Source organism: Zingiber officinale, chromosome 3A, assembly GCF_018446385.1.
Source record: "Zingiber officinale cultivar Zhangliang chromosome 3A, Zo_v1.1, whole genome shotgun sequence".
NCBI lineage: Eukaryota > Viridiplantae > Streptophyta > Magnoliopsida > Zingiberales > Zingiberaceae > Zingiber > Zingiber officinale.
In genome coordinates this window covers 142,651,049-142,672,569 of record NC_055990.1, presented here as the reverse complement: position 1 = coordinate 142,672,569, position 21,521 = coordinate 142,651,049, and the positions used below count along the sequence as shown (strand labels likewise).

General features: G+C 35.7%; 1 protein-coding gene and 1 long non-coding RNA gene across 2 annotated transcripts; one reads left to right on the top strand and one right to left on the bottom strand.

Moving 5' to 3' along the window:
• The first annotated feature begins 9,575 nt into the window (after nucleotides 1–9,575).
• Nucleotides 9,576–16,931, top strand: LOC122052604. Its single transcript, XR_006132065.1, has 2 exons — nucleotides 9,576–9,697; nucleotides 16,189–16,931. It is a non-coding gene; the product is annotated as an uncharacterized LOC122052604 (long non-coding RNA).
• LOC122052603 (probable inactive purple acid phosphatase 16) lies at nucleotides 10,473–16,674 on the bottom strand. The gene is made up of 5 exons (XM_042614200.1): nucleotides 16,398–16,674; nucleotides 15,205–15,429; nucleotides 14,609–14,885; nucleotides 14,366–14,540; nucleotides 10,473–10,826 (listed from the first exon to the last, which is right to left on the bottom strand). Exons 1-5 carry the CDS (start codon nucleotides 16,672–16,674, stop codon nucleotides 10,614–10,616), a joined length of 1,167 nt encoding a protein of 388 aa, XP_042470134.1. The 3' UTR covers nucleotides 10,473–10,613.
• Nucleotides 16,932–21,521: the final 4,590 nt, after the last annotated feature.

Sequence of the window (21,521 nt, the reverse complement as noted above, 5' to 3'; positions counted from 1 at the left end):
CATGAGCAGGCTCGCCTCCAGCTGCCTGTTGCCGCGATCCTGCCGGCTGAGCTGCTCCCGCAGCTTGGCCGCCCGCTGGCGGAGGAACCCTTCCTGGTCCGTCTTCTTGCGATTCTGATCCGATTCCGGCATCGCCCTGAACCGCGCCGCCACGCGCGCCGTCTCCGCAGGCGAAGGCCACACCTCCGGCGCCTCCTCCGTAAACTACGGCGCAGGCGTCGATGCTACAGAGGGTGGCGAGCTCGCTCACCTTCTTGAGTAGACTCCGCTTCCGCTTCTTGAAGGTGGCGCGGCGCGTGGCGTCGTGGGCGATCCACCCGAGCGTAACCTTTTTCCTCACCATTCTCTTCAGGAATTCTAATTTCTGCAATTAACCTTCTTCTCCGATCATCGAAGCATCCTTGATTGACAAAATAAAATCTTGTAGGCAACGGTCACAAATTCTAATGCCGTTAGGATTCAAGAAACAATTCTAATTCCGGTAAGATTCAAGAAAGAATTCAGTCTGATTAAAAAAATTAAAATCTTTTTAAATCTAACAATAATGATTAACTCGGCATTAATAGTTGTGTACAAGTGATATATGTTTACTGTCATGCGAAATTCCGCAGTAACCAGATATAACAGCACTGTTTCGCGTTTCATTTTCTATAAATGATCTATTAATTAGAACCCCAATTGTCTTTATCCGTAATCCAGATTCTAGTACTGTTTCCACAACTAACCCTATGTTTGGGAGGAGGTGAGTAAAGGGGAGGAAAAGGTAAATATGGGTAAAATGAATTTTTACCCTTGTTTGGGAGAGAGTGAGCTATGAAGGGGAAGGGGAGAGAAGGGTAAAGCTTCCCTTTGCATGCTCGGGAATAAGCGAAATTTCTTACACCCCAAATTGGGGTGTAAGGATAAATTATTACAATTATATCCTTGTTTATTTTTTCACATGCAGATTTATTAAAAAAATAAGAGGATATTTTTGTAAATTTGTATATTTAACCTTCATTCTATCCCTTTCCTCTCACATAAACTTTCCCTCCTTTCCAAACAAGGACAAGATAAATATATTACTTTCCCTTCCTTTCCCTCCCATCCCCTTCCATCCCCTTCCATTAATGAACCTTATCTCACCCCATCCAAACAGAGGCTAAATGGAGCAACTTCTTATATGATCTCTCTCTTTTCTACGCGTAGGGTGCCTGAGTGTTTTTTTTATATAACTGAATTTCTAGTTCCGAACCAACTAATGAGTTGACAGCTGAGAATGGTATTTGGAACCGCTGGAACATCGTTGCCGCTGCACCATACCCACTGCATCTATTCTGTATCTACGTTTAGTTGTCGTTGATGTTCTTTAACACACGTTCAAAATGATTAGAAGCATTGCTTGTGATTCTAACAATTGCCATTCGAAGTGGATCGCTTAACAGTGTAGCAAAGGACTTTGAAAACGTTTGTGGGCATTGCATTATGTTTATGGAGTGCTTTCTTTAGAGTTCGAGACAGCCTTGCTGTTTGAACTGTAGTTCATTTGAAGATTTTTTTTCCCCCTTGTTCCTAGCTTAAAAAAAATGGTCAGTTTACAATGATTTTTTTAAAAAAAAAAATCATCGCAAAATTAATTTGCAACGAAATCTAATTTAAAAAAAAATATTTTTATCGCGAATAAGCTGTCGTTAAATTCTGTGACGTAAAAATGTATATTCGTCGCAAAATTTATGACGAATTTTTTTCGCTAAAAAATTCATTATATATTACGACGTGGATAAAGTTTTATCTACGTCCAGATACCTGGAACCCTTTCAATCACCTTGATCAGAGTTATAAATATAGTCATGATCCTAGTACCTAAACACAACACTTGTAAACGTTCTACTTTCAGTTTAGCTTTATAATTGAGTGCTTTCACTGCTGTAAGAGGCTTCTCAGCTCGAAGGAAACTTTAGTGGGCTTTAAAACATCATGATTAGCAATTTTCTGATTACAAACTAAGTAACTTTATGTGTCTCTTTTCTCTTGTTAATTTGCTTGTTATTTCCTTTTTTACAAGTGTCTATGTTGATAAAACTATAAGTCAAGAAAGGTATTTATATTTTTTTATTTCAGGTTATTCACTCTCCTCTAGCCGGTTGCAAAAGACTAACAATATAAACATCCTCCATGGTTGGATTGAATGACTTTAATTTTCTACCTAGTTGAAGTTCAATTTCAGCTTTGAAAATTTTGAACATGTCCAAATATTATGATTTCTCATAAATAAAATACAGATAGCCAAATTTAGAATAGTCATCTATAGAGTTAATAAAATATGTGTGTTCATTCCAAGATGTCTTAAGAAATGATCCATAAATGTCCGTATGTATTAGCTCCAAAATGTCACTATAATGGCTAGCCCCCTTTTTCCTTTTGTTAGTGGTCTTCCCCTTAACACACTCTATGCAGATATCAAAGTCTAACATGTCAAGGGAATAGAGAATTCCATGTGACATTAACCTTTCTAGGCATTGTTTGGATATATATCATAAATGCCTATGCTACAACATAAAAGAATTCTCGTCGATCAATTTACGTTTCGTACCTATACTATGTATTATTACGTTGTCAACCGTAAGAGTAAAGGTGTTTAATTTATAAAGCTTATCAACAAAAGAATCATTACCAACTAAAACTAAATTAAAGAAAATACTAAAAATTTCATTTCTAAATGAATAAGAATAACCTGATTTGTCCAAATAAGAAATTAAAATTAAATTCCGTCGAAAAGATGGTATAATAAATGTATTTTCTAAATCCAGAAAAATATTTGTTCCTAAATAAAGCATAAAAACATCAATCGACTCAACTTTAGCCTTCTTTCCATTTCCTGTATAGATATATGTTTCATCATCAAGCGAAAGTCGACTCCGGAAACAACCCTGCATAGTGATACTTATGTGAGTAGTAGCACTGGTATCTATCCACCAAGCGTCAGTAGGTACAATAGCTAGATTGATTTCTGAACTAACAAAGTTGAGAAGTTTACCTTTTTTCATATGACCTTTCTTCTTGTAAAAGAAACAAGTGGATTCCTTATCTTGGTTCTTGTGCTCTTTATGGCCATTGTCTCCAGAATCTGTAATTTGTTTTTTTATCTTTGTTATTGATCATCTTTTATTTCTTACTCGTACTTTGAGAACTAGATGCTAAGTAAGCACTCTCAGATGCCTCAATCTTTAATCTCCCTTCCTCTTGAACGCATTGAGCAATGAGCTCATTTAATGTTCATTTTTCCTTTTAAGTATTATATGATATTTTAAAAGGTGTGAACCGTGTAGGCAAAGATATCAAGATGAAATGCACTAACATACCCTTAGACATATCAAGGTTTAGTATTTTTTTCAGACTTGTCGCTATATTGGACATCTCGATAATGTACTGTTGGTCCCCGTGGGTGTTTTGATGTAATCAACCAAGTTGGTTAGGTCCTGCTTTGTGTTTGATCCCTGTGTCTGAGTGTGTAGGAGCTTAGGAGCGCAGGAAGTCGAGCGGAAAACGCAGCTAGCGAGAAGGACGGCACGGGAAGGGAGCCAACGGGCTCGGTGTGTCCGAAGGACGAAAGAGTTGCGGAAGAGTACTTCGGTGGACGAGAAGAACGTGTGCGGCGTTCGAGGGACAAGAAACCAGAAGGAAGCCTGCTCGAGGAGAAGGCTGGAAATTGGGTTCGGGTGAGTCCTATTTCGGTTGACCAGAATCATCCAAAAGAGCGAGACTTTGAAAGACGAAGCAAAGAAGCAAGCAAGCTGGAAAAGCTGTCAGCCAGCTTGGAGGCGCCTCCATCAGGCTTGGAGGCGCCTCTAGCTTGAGGGCGCCTTCAACCCTTGTTGAAGGCACCTCGGACCTGGCAGAAGCGAACGTTGAGCTGTTTGGATAAAGTTTTATCCCCTCTCTCATTGGAGGCGCCTTGGACCCTCGGGATAGACTTTCCAGGAGCTATATAAAGACCCCTGGAGCTAGGAAATAAAGTACAACTCAAACAATCAACTCTGTAGTCATTCCTAGCAACTAGTGAGTATTCTAAGTGTGTAAAAAGACTTCTCGGCCTACAGTGAAGGAGACTCTGCTAATGCGATCTTTGACTGCCTTGGATTAACAACCGTCTTGGTTGTAACCAAGTTAAAATTCTGTCTGCTTTTATTTCTGCTTTTAATTTTATTATAGTTGCTTTATGTTTGAGTTGAAAGATCCAAGGAGGGTAGTTTTAATTTGAGCAGGCAATTCACCCCCCTCTTGTCGGCCTCCGCTGCACCTACAATTGGTATCAGAGCCAGACCGCCTCAAAAGGACTAACCGCCGACTGAAGCACAACGATCAAGATGATGGCCGGAGCGAATATTCATCCTCTGAAGTTCGACGGAGACTTCGCGACGTGGAAACGCTGGATGGAGGTATTCTTTAAAACTGACTTCAATATTTTACTAACTATGAAATATGATTTTGAAGTTCCGAAAGACAAAGAAGAGCATCAGTGGAGCAAGAAGGAGCAGGCCGAGTTTGTTACCAACGGAAAGGCAAAATTCCACCTGCTGAGCGTGCTGCCACCACAAGAGGTAAGTCGAATCTGAAGCTACTCCTCCGCGAAAGACCTCTGGGAAAAATTCCTGGAGCTTCACGAAGGTACCTCGGAAGCTAAGCTAGCAAGGCGCGATATCCTCCGGACCCAGTTAACGAACCTTCGGATGAACCAAGGTGAGAAGGTAGCGCAACTCCAAGCAAGGATCAAAGAGTTGATCACGCAACTAACCAATCTTGGAGAAGAAGTAACGAACCGAAACTCTATTCGGTACGCGCTCAACGCCTTCCCCAGAACTCCAGAGTGGGCCTCCTTAGTAGATGCGTACTACATCTCTAAGGACTTCGAGGTAAGTACTTTAGAAAATTTGTTTTCTACATTTGAACTTCACGAATCTCGGATTACAGAGCCCATTAAACTAGAGAAAGCAAGTCAGAACATTGCCTTGAAGGCAAGAACAAACGATTCTGACTCCGAAGCCTCAATCGACGAATCCGAAGCTGCATTAATGGTAAGACGATTTAATAAGTTTTTTAAATCTAACAAATTTAGATCGCAGAAGCATGAGCGAAAAAGGAGAACGGTTCATTGCAACAACTACAATGAAGAAGGGCACATCAAGGATGACTGCCTGAAATTAAAGAGCAAGTAGAAAGAAAAGGAAAGGGTCAAGTACAAGAAGCCAGAATCCTCCAAGCACAAGAACCTAAAAGCCACTTGGTCAGACTCGCCGTCTTCCGAATCAGATATCGAAGCCTTCTCGGGGTTAGCGCTAATGGTTAACCATCAGATAGAAGAAGAGTCAAGCTCAGAGATGAGCATAGATGAAGGGGGAGGAACATCAGAAGAGGAAAACTGCAGTGAAGGGGGAGTCTCACCAAGTCAGGTAAGTAAGGTACATAATCTAAACCCGACTTAGTCTTTTCGCTTTATTAAGTCTCTTTCTAAAGATTTATTCAAATTAGAAATATAAAATACTGAATTAAAAATGAAATTAGCAAAATCATGTCCACTTGAGATGTACGATAATCTAAAATCAGAAAATGATAATCTAAAAATAGAAATTAAGAATTTAAAAAGTGATGCATGCTTAAATAGATTTCCAAAATCAAAAATTAGAATTTATGAAAAATTGAATTGGTACATTAGAAACCATCAGGGTCAACTTAAAAGAGTGCCCAAAAACTATGTACCCCCTAAATTTTTGAATAACCTGTAGGAAGGAACCTCTATTGGGTTCCGAAATCTGTGCTAAATTAATTTATTTAATTAAAAGCTTACAGTGAGAAAATTAAACTTTGAGTTTCTTTATAGAAGCTTTGTCTAAGGAAGTGGTTGTTACTCCAATAACCAAGAAGGCCTAGTACCTCGCCACGACCTGAAAGCTGAAATATCGAAATAAAAATATTTAATTAACTTTCTGATAAAAGCATTAAAATTAGAATTAAATAATGCTTTGAAAAGTTCTTAAACATTTCCTTAGAATTTTTTTTAATTATCTAGAAAAATGTCTCTTGAAAGTTTTACTCAGAATTTTTTTTCTAAAAATCAATTTTTTTACTTAGAAATTATTTTAAAAAATTCAAACAAATCATTTTAGTTAGAATTCTTTTATCACTTAAAAATTTTACTTAGATTTTTTACAAAAATTTCATTTTACTTAGATTTTTTTTTTTTGAAATTTCTATTTTTAAAAATTCTAAATTAGAAAATTTTCTAACTTAAAAAAAAATTTGCTAAAATGTTTTCTGTTACCCCGTCTTTGCTGTGATCAAAAAGGGAGAGAAAGGTACAAGTTTAGAGAAGTACATGTTTAGGGGGAGAGAATTTTTTAAAATTAAAAAATATTTTTTCTGGTTAACTCTTAATTTAGTAGTTGCAATTTTATTTATTACAAACTGATGCTTAACATGTTAGTTTAGTAATTTTCTTTTAAAATTACTTTTTTTGTCTATTTTAACCCTAATTTGAACTTTGGTTGATGCACATCAAAAAGGGGAAGATTTTTGGTCCCCGTGAGTGTTTTGATGTGATCAACCAAGTTGGTTAGGTCCTGCTTTGTGTTTGATCCCTGTGTCTGAGTATGCAGGAGCTTAGGAGCGCAGGAAGTCGAGCGGAAGACGCAGCTAGTGAGAAGGACGACACAGGAAGGGAGCCGACGGGTTCGGTGCATCCGAAGGACGAGAGAGCTGCGGAAGAGTACTCCGGTGGACGAGAAGAACGTGCGTAGTGTTCGAGGGACGAGAAGCCGGATGGAAGCCTGCTCGAGGAGAAGGCCGGAAATTGGGTTCGGGTGAGCCCTATTTCGGTTGGCCGGAATCACCCAAAAGAACGAGACTTCGGAAGACGAAGTAAAGAAGCAAGCAAGCTGGAAAAGCTACCAGCCAGCTTGGAGGCGCCTCCATCAGGCTTGGAGGCACCTCCAGCTTGAGGGCGCCTTCAACCCTTGTTGAAGGCGCCTTGGACCTGGCAGAAGTGAACATTGAGCTGTTTGGATAAAGTTTTATCCCCTCTCTCGTTGGAGGTGCCTTGAACCTTGTTAGAGGCGCCATGGACCCTCGAGATAGACTTTCCAGGAGCTATATAAAGGCCCCTGAAGCTAGGAAATAAAGTACAACTCAAGCAATCAACTCTGTAGTCATTCCTAGCAACTAGTGAGTGTTCTAAGTGTGTAAAAAGGCTTCTCCGCCTACAGTGAAGGAGACTCTACTAGTGCGATCTTCGACTGCCTTGGATTAACAACTATCTTGGTTGTAACCAAGTTAAAATTCTGTCTTCTTTTATTTCTGCTTTTAATTTTATTATAGTTGCTTTATTTTTTAGTTGAAAGATCCGAGGAGGGTAGTTTTAATTTGAACAGGCAATTCACCCCCCTCTTGCCGGCCTCTACTGCACCTACATGTACTCCCTTATGTTTTATTTATCATTGTACCGCATGGTTACCAACTTCGTAAAAAGTGTGATAGTCTCGACCTTTTCATTTGAGGCGAATTAGTCTATTAATTGGTTTAGGAAACTCCTAGCATCTCCTCCCTCTGTTATTGAGTCTTTTATTGGTACTGATATGAAAAGCTTCATGATACTCAACACATATGATTTAATTTCTCCCACAATTGAAATTCAACCCTCTGGTCTATAGTGCTAGTACTAGTCCATGGTATGAGACGATTATTTCTTAATACATAGTCTAAGTTCATGCAACCTAAGACTACGGTCACGTATTCTTTTCTTTCAGTAAAATTTGAATAAGTTAATGTTGGGATGTTATTAATGCTGGCAGTTACATATTGCACGAAAATTTAAATAGAGAAATTTATTTAAACTCACGATTTAATTAAAGTCAAGAACATATAAGTAATATAAAATTATACAAATAAAATAAAATTTTAAATACATATAAATGGACTTTTTATGAGATACTAAGTACAACATAATGAAATGAAGACACATTATTTGTTAGTGGTACTCTCTAATATAACTCAAACTTTAATTGGTCACACAATGTGTCTTTCTTTGGGCTGACCCATTGTGCGCATAGAATGATATTTTATATGAGTTATATTTTGGTTCATAGCTCACAACAACCTCAATCAGCCACATAATATGTCTTCTTTTGAGCCGATATATTTTGTGTATGATCTGAACAAAATAATATTTTATTCCTTAGTTGTAAGCTACCTTGTGCATATATCTAGCATAAAAGTAACCTTCCTTTAGGCCGATTCCTTTTAACATAAATATACGTCTACCAACACAAAATACACTAAACCAACCTAAGGTGTCTTCCTTTGGGACGACACATTAGTTCAACTTAGTAGTACGTTATATAAATAGATCTAAGAAAATTTTAGGAACTTAATTTAAACAAAAATTACTTAATCATCCTTAATAACATAAAATTAAATTTATTAATTAATTGATATCATATGGTAATGATTGGTATGATTCAATCAATTATCTCAATTGATTTGAAAATGTACTGTACTACATGCGTATATATAGAACTTTTTCTAAAAACTTCATTTAGTTCTATAATTAAATCATATTATTTAACCCTATTTAATTTCTTAATTACTGATGTATTAAAAAATTTAATGTATTTTTTATGTCTTCCAGTCACTGTTCACGTTGAAACAATGAACGTGAAACAGTCTCTTTTTTTTTTTCAATGAAACAATAAACATACTATTAGAAATAAAAGGATTTGTTTTCATTAAGTTAACTTAATCAATTATGAAAAAAATCTTAATCGATAAAAAAAAGTTAATCAAAACAAAAGGAATCCCAATCGAAGAAAATAATTTTAATAAATTAATAATTAATATAGTCATAAGTTTAAAATTACTAATTGATTGAATTTTAATTATTTCTATTTAAAATTTTAGACTTGTAATCAATTGCTCGATCAAAGTAATTAATTGAATCATAATTGTATCTAAAATTAGGTTAAATAGTGATTGATGGTTTTCGCCATTCTTCGTATTCTTCGCAAAAACATGAAAAACTCAAAAAATAAATCTATTCTAGTTTTCTCTTATATGATTTTCGATGATCAAAAATTTATATTAACTAGGAAAACTTGATGTAACACAGAAATAATAAATCGACAAAAAAAACTTAAATTTTATTACCAACGAAAACTATGAAACAGAACTTTAATTCTTGTAAAAACCTAAACCGCATGAATTCTAGATAACCGAAATAAGAATTAGAAACATATGAGTATGGATCTTAATTTCATCGAAAATATGACATAAAAAAACAAATACATAAACAAATATGACAAGGAACCTGATTGAAAAATCTTGGGGACCAACCCTATATATATTGGGCATCTATTATCAACTCATAGATGATAATAAATGCGGGACTATAAGTTCTACATATACAAAATCTACATTCAAGCTTGTTTTGAGGGTTTGGTAAATGAGGAATGGAAAAAGAATGAAATATAAATGGTTGATTTGAAGGTTTCATTTTTTCACATTAATTTCATTCCTTATTTGTGGGTAATCATCCATTCCTCACAAAAATCACTGTATTGAAACCATTCCCGTAAAAAAACGCACGGACTATCCTAAATCACCGATATCATCGAGGTTTTCGCTCCTTCATTGTCTCCTTCCTCTCGTCGCTGCCCTTCACATCTCTGAGGTATGTAGCACGACACCAATCTACCACAAAAAAGATCCCTCCTTTAAGATCTCTTTTTTTATATGATTTGGTTGCATCATAGATCTATCCTATCGAGATTTCTTTTGAGCCATGGTGAATTTGGTTCCTTGGTTTTATTTTCTCCTCCATTCGTGAGCTCTAATGGCTTTTTTTTTTTTCTTTCGATTTTCCTTCTTCGATTATCGTCTTGATTGTTCGAAAGAAGAATTTGTTAAATGAGATTTTGAGAAAGCCACGGCCACATCTTGTGTGTCATCTGATCTCCTGCTTGTGTTGCCTTTCTGAAATGAAATTGCCGTGGCAACTATTTCTCCACCCCTAGTAAACCCTAGCAAATCTTTGATACGTCTTTTGATTTTGATTTAAAGTCTTCTCACTTGGAAAGACTGCTGGCGACAAAGACAAGGAGGAGATGTTGAAGATGGATACCTTGGTCATTGGCAATGGAAGTCAAATTGAGGGCAAACTCTTGGGGGCCTTGCAAAGGAACTTCCTCCTAGTCAGAGTATTCTAGACTAGAACAAGCTCTTGATCAACGATATCAACCAAAATCACAAGTCCAGAACCACAAGTCCAAAAACTTTATCCAAAAACTTTATTAGCTAATTCCTATTCCCAAATAGAATATAACCAAGTAGCATCTTTTATAATGATATTCATTCTTTTTATTAAACCAAGCAACCCCATTAAATTAATGATACCTATTATCATTCCCCACTAATATCATTCCTATTTTTATTCCTATTCCCTTTACTGAACCAAGCAACCCCTAAGTTACATCACTTTAATATATTCGATTTGTACTCATATACATAACTTATAATTAAATCCACCAATCAAAGATAATAACCAACATTAGTTACTTTCTCCTTAAACAAGCAATTACCCTAGCAATTTAAGGGGTCAAGACAACATGGCTGTGTTCAGTTCCATCCTCCATTCGTATCCAAGAAGTGATCGAGAATGGCTGTTCATCTATTGAAATGATCCTTGATCCTCTTGGCCAATTGCCGTAACCTCCATAACCAGTGTGGCGAGCAAAGCACAACCAAAGACTCTTGTAAGGGCAGCACCAGTCCAATCCATGGTTGTGGCCAGCAAAAACTGCCTGCAAGATGGTGAATAGAAGTTAAACAAAGACCCCAATATGAAACAAGAAAGTCATTTGCTAGTAGTCACACACAAACTAATAATAGAGATTCATTTCTTTTAAATTTATGAATATCATTAGGCAAATGAAATATAGATTCATTTATTTTAGATTTCTAACGTATCATTAGACGCAAGTAAAGCATCACTCTTACCCCTACCAAACATGATGCAGTTTATGACTCTGTTTTGGTAGCTTCAGATTCGACACTACTTAACATAATTAATTATTTCTTCTATGACTCTATTTTAGTTGTCGTCATCGTCAAACTAGGGCGGGATATATAGGCTAAGGTGGCGTTTGGTTCTTTCCTAAGAATCAAAATGGGAATGAGAATCATAATATTATGGAATGAGAATGGGAATGAGTATGAATATCATTCTTAAAAATAATATTTGATTAGTTGAATATTTTCTATCGGAATAAACCAAAATTTTTTTTTTTACCCTTAGAGGAAAATAAGAAAAAAAATTAGATGTGAGAGAAAGTGATAGGAAAGAACATGGTGGCAAAAGGCGACTACACTCACCCCAGTACCCTTGTCAACTCGTCCCAGGACCAACACGAAGGAGGTAAATAAGTGATGGGAAAGAACATGGTGGCAAAACGCAAACATGGCGCAGTTGGCTAGCGTGATGGGAAAGAACATGGTGGCAAAAGACGAATACGCTTGCCCCCAACGCCCCCGCCAATCCGTCCCAGAGCCAACACAGAGGAGGTAAATCACAGGCGACTACTAGCCTTTCGAATAATGACTAGCACATAAGGGAGGCATTTACCTCGACTTTGCCGAGATTCGAACCCCAGACCCCATGGTGGCAACACCTCATGCGCTAGCCACTAGACCGTCCCGACACCTCATGTGATGGGAAAGAACATGTGGAGAGAGGATGAGGAGAGAGAAAAAATGATGGGAGAGAAAGTGTGATGAGAGAGAATAAAGAGAGAAAAAGTATGATGGGAGAGACTAAAAAAAGAAAAAGTGTGATGAAAGAAAACAAGGAAAGAGAGTATGTGATGGGAGATATTGAAGAGAGAGAAAATATGATGAGCGAAAAAAAGTGATGAGAAAAAATGACAAAAGATAGTGTGATATGAGAGAAAGCATGATGAGAGAGAATCAGAAAAGAGAATGTGTAATGGGAGATAATGAAAAAAGAGAAAGTGTAATGAAAGAAAATAAGGAGAGAGAGTGTATGATGGGAGAGATTAACGAGAGAGGATGAGGAGAGAGAAAATATGATGAGAGAGAAAGTATGATGTGAGATAATGAAGAGAGATAAAGTGTTATGAGAGAAAATAAGGAGAGAGTGTGTGATGGGAGAGATTAAGAAGAAAAAAGTATGATGAGAAAAAATGACGAAAAATAGTGTGATGGGAGAGAAGCATGATGAAAGAGGATGAGGAGAGAGAAAGTGTGATGAGAGAAAGTATGATAGGAGATAATAAAAAGAGAGAATGTGTGATGAAAAATGAGGAGAAAGTGTATGATGGGGAGATTGAGGAAAGAGAAAGTATGATAAAAGAAAAAGTTTGATGATAAAATGAGGAGAGAGAAAGTAGACGATTGATAATAAGGAGAGAGAGTAATATAAAAGAAAATTTGAACAAATATATTAAGAGTATTTTCATCCAAAACTTATTTTCATTCTCATTCCCATTAAAACCCAAGGGAAAAGGTGAGTTTCATCAATACCCAAGTTTTTGGATTTTATTCCAAAATTTTAATTTCATTCCTATTAACCAAATACAAAGTTTGGGAAAGAATTCATTCTCTCATTCCTAAACCCCTAAACTAAACGCCACCTAAGTGCTTATGCTTTAGGTGTAAAATTAGTTATCTATAAATAATTAAATATGTTTAGTATTTTCGTTTCGATTTCATAATCCATATAATTATTCTTTATGAAATTTATAGAATATTTTCTTTACATGAATTCTTCAGCTATATCACTAGTAGTTCAGATCAACTAAATAATTTTTATACATTCACTAATAGTTTCTTGTATCTTCCTCTACTCGGTAGATCTTCACTCTAATAGTTTTAACTTGTTAATATTTGTTTTTAGTTGACACCAGATATTCAATTTACGGCAACTAATCATAGGGTGACCAACTCGATCTCACAGAAGTCTTCCACTAGCCACCAAGATAAATTAGGAAATGGTTGTAGCGGGCAGCCCATCGCCCATTAAATGAAATTCAACAAGACTTATCCTTAGATTCTTAGGAAACTGAGAAGGCACCCAACCGCTGCACCATTGCTTTTAGGGGGGGGGGGGCGGTGATAACCCTCACTCGAAGGCCCTTCAGGACTGTCCCATGAGATCTGGAAGGGAGTTAAATCAAGGGGGCTTCGCCCAACACAATGGCCCTTTGCATGGGACGGTCAAGTGACCCGCGATACATTTCACACACGTTGGAATCGACCCCATGATCTATTGCAGCAACACCACATGCAAGTATGAACTATGCTATAATAGGACAATGGATCAATTCCCGATGGGCATATGCCCTCGAAGAAAAAATCCCTCCCACCCTTGGCCAACTTGATGGTCGGGTATAAGCTGACCCCCGTGATTTACTTCCCTTCACATAACTTTGGGATGGGTTGTGAGGGATGCCTGGGATGAGCGTAATTACCTTTTGTACAACGAACTATGCTAGCCCGTGGGGGCCAAACTTATCAACATTTGATACCATCTCAAGTTGCTTTTCCCTATTCAATGACCTATTGAAGTTATACCTAATAACTATTGATACGGAGAGTAATCATAGGTGCCACGTGGTTAAGGAGAAGTCAATTGTCTTGTGGGTTGTGGTCAAAGTCGGCAAAAGGTCGATCCCCCGAGCTCCGTACCGCCTCGGCTCCGCATCGTTCCCGATTCCAGGCCACTCTCGGCTCTACGTTGCCCCAACTCTAGCCCATTCTCGGCTCCATTCCATTCTCTACTCCATACCACTCTCGGCTCCAAATCATCATCAACTCCGGACGACAAGCTGTAGTTCACAGAAGATATGGACACAAACTTGGGAAAAACCCTAAACTAATGTTCATTTTCTCCGTCATTCTCCACTGTCGGAGATTTACTTGAGCGTGTCAGGCAGGATCAGCTGTCAAATGTAAGTATTTTTTTCATTTCACCTTTTCTTGTGACTACACACCCCAGTCTAAGCATTTTATATCTTGCTAGGTGCATATTGCTTCACTTAGATTCATAAAGCATGACAAATTTAGAATTTTCCTTTTAGCTTAGTAAAAGTTTCCTTTAATGGAAATCACAAAAATAATTTAAAAAAAAGCATTAGTAATGCATTGAGACCTAGCCATTGACCAAAAGGTCACGGGTTGGAATCCTGAAACAGTTTCTTGCAAAAAAAAACCAAGGTAAGACTCCGTACAATGGATCCTTCCCCTGGACCCCGTATAGCGAGAGTTTCGTGCACCAGGTTGCCTTTTAATGCATTGACACCTACTGTATATGATGTTTTGGTACCTTAACAGAAGCCCTTGATGCAAGGATATCCATGATTCCCCATTCTGATACTTGAGGAGCCACTTTTTCTTTGTTGATGGAACCAACACATGGTGTATGAATTTGAGTAGTAGGCACAGGAGCTACTTTCTGGTAAGCTCTACTTGGTATATGCCAAAAGATAACCTCCGGAATGCTGCAAATCAAAATTACCAAGCATCAAATTCATACTAGAACTTAAAGTAAAGGCATTCTGCCATGTACCTGGCATTCGGGTTGATCCCCTGCGATTGCCTCTGGAACCATTTGGCCTGAGCCTTTGATACAACTTCTGGGTAGGAACCACCGCCCGAATCTAGGAAATAGAAAAATACAACCGGAAGCATTGGATCTTTGTAGGAAGACACTTGTAATACATAGTTGGAAACACTAGGCCAAAGGGTGTTAGGACCCCTAGTGGTACGAGATAATACATTGTTTTTAATTTCAGTACTGATCAAGTCGATTCTTGTTGTTCCCTTGAAACTGCAATCAGTATCTCCTGCACGACATGGCATGCATCATTAATATGCTTCCAGTAAAAACTATCTTCCCATATTTCACTCAATCTACACACTTTGAGATAAACTTTTGTAATCGTTAATGGAAAAAAATTTCACAGATGTTGGAAGAATCCTGAATTTAGATACTACATTCATGCAAATAAATTTTGACTATGTTATGCAAAAAAATTATCTACGATATTAAATTATTTGAAGATCATGTGTATAAATTTTGCTAGTACTGTTAAATGAATTAACTTAAGATAAAAGCGTGTCAGTAAATATGAAAACGTATGAAAACTTTTTGGCCCGTTTTACCTGAAAATGGCACATTTGCTGATGGACAATTGACCTGCGGAATACCGGTGGCTGAAAACCACTCAGATGGCCACTCAAATAGAGCATCATCATGATTGCCAAACACAGTAGACCAAGGTTTCCCTTTGTTTCTTGTTAAAGAAAGAGCTCTATCCCAATACAAGGATGCATTAGTAATTGGTAGGTTGTTCGCAGTAATAACATCCCCCAAATAGATCACAAAGTCTGCAATTAAGGAAATTTGAAACTTCATAAATGATGATCAACCCCACAAATACGAGGAGAGTAGAGCAGAGTTTTTCATTCAGCTTCAATAAATACTGGAGCTGAATGGAAAGCCAAAGCATGTACATATTAGGCACAAAGTTGTGTGTGTGCACGCGCGTGTATATATATATCAGGAAGGTTTAACAGAAAAACGATTACTATAAATAAAAAAAAATAGAAGAGGTTATCAAAGCTCATGAAATCAGATCAGTTTGTGCACAAAGTACACACACACACAAAACTTTAACAATAAGTTTTGAGAAAAAATATATTGACATAACTATGAATCACAAAACACCACACTCGAAAGTCCAAACTAAAATGACAATATTTATCTTCATTTCACAGAATATATTGGAAGTTGCTATCAAGCACCATAGCAGCCAACTATTGCACAAATAAATCCATCATCTTCAAATTTAAATTTTGCAAAACTTCAATATACAGAATTATAAGATGATGCTAAATTTTATCATTCCAGTTTCCATATATAAATGTAATACTCTTCCTCTTCCCTTGACCACTTCAATCTTCTCTACCAACTTTAATTGTTTTTCTTTTAGCTTACCCTCTTCTACTTTTCTTTCTTTTCATTTGCCCATCGGATAATAAGCTTCTCTTGTGAGCTAGACAATAATCATAAATCATATTAAACAAAAAAAATTCCTTTTCTTCCCTCTCCCGCTTGTCAAATTTGCTCATTTCCATTCGTTTCAGAAAACCGAGGAATCAGCAAAAGGTACATTGGCTTTATATCAACGCAATTGAAGCTATAATATTTGGGTGAATCACACAATGCCCAAACACAGTAGTCATACCTCTTTCTTGAGGATGGAGACATGCTAAAAGCAAGCTTATGTGAAGACTGCATTCTATGAACGGTTAATATTAAGACGTTTACTGTGAAGAACTATTAGATCTATGACCTGGATCCTCCGCGTCGAGCACCGCCGACATGACTCGATCGGAGCCATCGTCCTGCGCGGGGCCCCAGTCGGTCCACGCGTTCTCGCCATAGTGGAGATCGGCGAAGAGCGCGATCTTGAAGGGCGATCCGTCAGCAGAGAACCGGAGCGGATTCGCGTTCGGAAGGGGGAGAAGCGGATCCTGGCGCCGGCTGTCGGACAAGGCGACAAGAGTGCTCACCAGGAAGCAGAAGAAGAGGAGGAGGAGGAAGGCGATGGAAGGGTGAGCTCGCCCCATCCAGTATAGCCTCCGGCAGCGAAATCACACGCTCCACGGCGACTACATGTCGCTTCGCCAACAAGTAGAATAACAGAATATTCCTTGAAGAATGCTTCCCGTCGCCGTATTAATAACATTTGTTGGGAAGCGAAGTGCCGGGAATATATCTTCTTCGTATTTATAAGCAAATTAGTTGCTTGCTGAATTGGTGATGGACTAATGTTCAATTAATGTATCAACGGCATATAAATCTAAAAGTGATTTTTTTTTTAATATTTTCTATGCGTCACATTATTGTCGCATCAAAATAAAAAATCTTTTCTCCGTACTCATCAATTCATATATATATATATATATATATATATATATATATATATATATATATATATAACAGAATCTATAATTTTTTTTATTGAAAATAATAATTTATTAAAAAATGGGTAGGAAAAATTTGATTCCAAGTAAATGGTTGATTAATATAAAAAATATTTTTTATAACGATGGATCTAAGTTTAACATATTGTTAGTGAATTATCTTAGTTACTATAGACAGAGTTACTATTATGAGATAAGGATTTAGGGTTTGAATTTTAATAAAATTAAAAAAAAAATCCTTCCTATAATGACCAATTATAATTTTCTAATTTACTCCATAGATATTGAAGTAAATGAATCACTTTTTATCATCATGTTTTCAAATAAATCATTTAAATCATAAGTCCGAAATTAAAATAATTGAATTTTTTTTATTAGATAGAACACGAGGGAGGGATAATTTTAAATTTTCAATTCCTATTCAGAATTATAGCTGAATTTAATTTAATTGAATTAAAATTTTTAAAATTGAGATCGAATTTATTAGACCAAAATAATAGATATTTTAAAAAATATTAAAATTTTGAATTGATCAAATCCAACTTTTAACTTCTATCAATTTGATCCGTTAATTGGATTTAGCCAATCTTTTACTCATCTGTATTCATGAGTAAGGAAGTTTTTTTTGGTGGAGGGAGAAGAACTGTTTTTTTTACATCCTAAAGAGAATTTTGTTGTGATTTTGTGTCTTCTGTGGTTAGCACCTGTTTACCTACTATTGGTGTTCTTCGATTTGCTGTATTATCATGAATATACATGAATATATGATACTTTGACATAATTCTCAATAAAAAAATGTTATGACTAGTAATTTTGTAGTCAAATAGACCATCTGATCCATTGCTACTACTGTAATGTATACTTATTTGTTTTAGGAAAAAAAAACATTTTCTTTTGCTAGCTCAATGATATATCTATGATTTACATGGTTATTTATGTATCCATTATTTGTTGTTAAAATGAGTGACTTCAGATTTTCTTCTAATGAAGTCGTTGGCGGACACGTGCCCCGGGGGAACCATAGTGGATCGATGTGAAAGGCGCCTCATTTGTTAGAGATGTGATTTTTTCTAACTACTGGATCTCAATTCCTTCTAACTGTGACCAAGCGCATATATCATTTTTAACTTTGAAGGTGCATTCGGTGGAATGCGTTGGTGAGGTATTGCTAGGGGGGGGAGATAGTTCAATCTCCAATTCGATCTATCGTGAAATGAAAATCAACTAATTTTAAAAATTTTAAAACGATAGATGTAGAAGATACTCCACGTCTCCACCTGTTTTGGGTGGAACTACAAGAGAGTTAAATGCAAAAGTAAAAGAATTAGACAATTGAGCTATGTTTCTGGGCATAAACCAGTTATTATTCCTCTCGACTAAGGAGTTTCCGACGCTCAAAAAGAATTTCAATCTATTTTAATGACTGTCCCAAAAATGTGTTCACGGATAGCGAAGAGGACAAGATGTTTAATAAGTTGTAAGGCATTCAACCCAATGTGGGAAGAAGATGTTTAATAAGTTGTAGGGCATTCAATACGATGTGGGGATATACATCATGAAGATGAAGAGCATCAACTGGTTATTAGATTCTGAGTAGTGTTAAGGTCCATTTGACCGCCACCAATTTGATTCTTTCCCTCTAAGTAATAAACTTAGGGGGCGTTTAGTTTAGGGGAATAAGAGTGGGGAATGAGAATGAGAATCATTGATTGTTATTGTTAATGTTTAGATTATAGGAATAGGAATACAAATAAGGGAATGAATCCTTAAAATTGGATAATAACTCATTCTCATGTACCTCCCCTTCAATGAGTCATTACCATATTTTCATCAATCAAAATATTCCCTTATTCCAAAAATACTCTTAACCTAAAACTAAAATTTTCTCCCTTATTATCAAATATCAAAATATATTTATTTATTTTTTCTTTTATATCACTTCTCTCTCCTTGTTCTCTCTCATCATATTTTATCTCTCATCATTTTATCACACACTTTCTCTCTCCTTAATCTCTCCTATCACACTCTCTTTCCTCTTTTTTTCTCATTACACTTTCTCTCTCATCATACTTTCTCTCTCCTCAATCTCTTCCATCACACTCTCTTCCTTCTTTTTTTTCTCATCACACTTTCTCTCTCCTCAATCTCTCTTGTCACACTCTCTCCTTTTTTTTCCTCAACACACTTTCTCTTTCATCATACTTTCTCCCTCATCATACTTTCTCTCTCCTCAATCTCTCCCATCACACTCACTGTTCTCTTTTTTTTTTATCATACTTTCTCTCTCATCATACTTTCTATCTCACCATACTTTCTCTCTCCTCAATCTCTCTCATCACACTCTCTCTCCTCTTTTTCATTACACTTTCTCTCTCTTCATTCTCTCCCATCATAATTTCTCTCATATCATATTTTCTCTCTCATCTTCTCTCATCATGCTCTCTCCTATCACACTCTCTTTTATCATTTTCTCTCATCACACTTTCTCTCTCTTCATTCTTACTCATCACATTTTCTCTCTCATCATACTTTCTCTCTTATCATTCTCTTTCATCATATTTTTCTCTCACATTCATCTTTCTCTCACATCTAATTTTTTCTCTTATTTTCCTTTAAGGGTAAAAAAGAAAATTTTGATTTATTCCGATAGAAAATATGCAAGTAACCAAACATTACTTTTAAGAGTGATATCCATACTCATACCCATTCCCATTCCACAATACAATGATTCCCATTTCGATTCCTATTCCTAGGAAAGAACCAAACACCCCCTTATTGCTACATAATAGAGAAATTTTTTGTTTACGGAGAATTTTTCTGTGATTTGTGTCTTCTGCGGTTAACTCCCCTTTCATTCTTCCCTTCTACTTGTGAAGAATCGATTAATAATTAAATTTATTGAATCATTTAAATTGAAGCTGAATAAATTGTTTTTTTTTCCTAACTGAACTGACGAATAAAAATTGAACAAAATTAAATTAATAAAATATCAGTTAAATTAATCGAAAATTAAAATAACTGAACTTCCGATTAAATTGAAACCCACAAGAGAGGAGAGTCATGGCATACATAATTAGCAATTTATAATTAGCAATTTTAAACTTCCGATTTCGATTCGGACATATAGCCAGAATTTAATCAAATTGGGATTTCTAAAATCGAGACCGAAGTAATTTAATTAAATAATTAATATTTTTTTTTTAAAATGAATTTAAAAATTAACTAAATCAAACTTTTAATTTCATGTTCGATTGATTAATTCAGTTTATATTAACGATAAATTAAAAAAAAATCTCCAATCACAATTTTAATTTTATATGCAGTCTACATGTTTAAAAAATTTTGTTTTACTTCATATATGTAAAGTTTTATTTGCTTTAACTCCCCCTTACAAAAATCGTTATCTAATTGTCGCTTAAATTATTTAGATATAAAATATTTAAAAATGAATATAATTCCCCTTAAAGACAGCACTGTATATTAGAATCGAGTATATTTTTTATCAAAATTATCCATCATATTTTTTAGGTACAAAAAGTTTAAAAATGAATATAATTTCTGTTAAATTAAGTACTTTACACTAAAATCTAGTATTTTTTTATTAAATTAAGTATAATTTTTTTCCTGCTTAATATAATTCCTCATAAATTCAGTATAATTTAAAGAAAATCTAATATATTTTACATTTAATTGAGTATCATTTAAAAAAAATCTAGTATATTTTCCATAGAAAAGGAATCGTGCTCATAAAAAATATACTAGATTCTAGTTTAATGTATTGAATTTAAAAACAATTATATTTTTATTTACCATTAGGGACTGTATCCAAATTTTCCTAATTTTTAAAAATACTTTTATTTTTAACACTATAATAACAATTAGGAGATCAAAACTGCTATAATAAAGACATTCCCACTATAATTAGTGTTAATAATAATATATTATAGTGGCTATAAATTATAACTATTGCAAGATTGACCTTTTTTTTGAATCAATATTATCCCGGTGTGGTTATTGAATTATTATATATAATACTATACGTATTCCATACGTCCTTCATCGTCTATCTCCAAATTATACAAAAGAAGATAATTTATAATCGACCATCAAATTAGCCATGAGGTGAGAGAGATTATTAGTTATTGAATTATAGTTCTACCTAGTTGTAAAGTTTTAATCTTCTGATCTATAATTTCTAATCCACAATCTCTGGTTCTTTCTTGGTACATTCTGCAATTTATAAGTCAGATGATGGCCAGAATTCGATTAAAATTGACTGTGATCTCTTCTGGGTTCACCCTCCCACCTAAGTTATAGTTTTGACGGTGGGCAGACTGTAGGGTGACGAGTAGGGGTAGCTCACCCATCGTTGGCAGCCTTCGACCATCTAACTTAACCCAAAATTATAATTTAGGTGGAAAGATAAATACAAGAGAAATTGCAGTTAATGTTAGCCAGATTCTAACCGTGATTCCATGTGTAAATTAAGA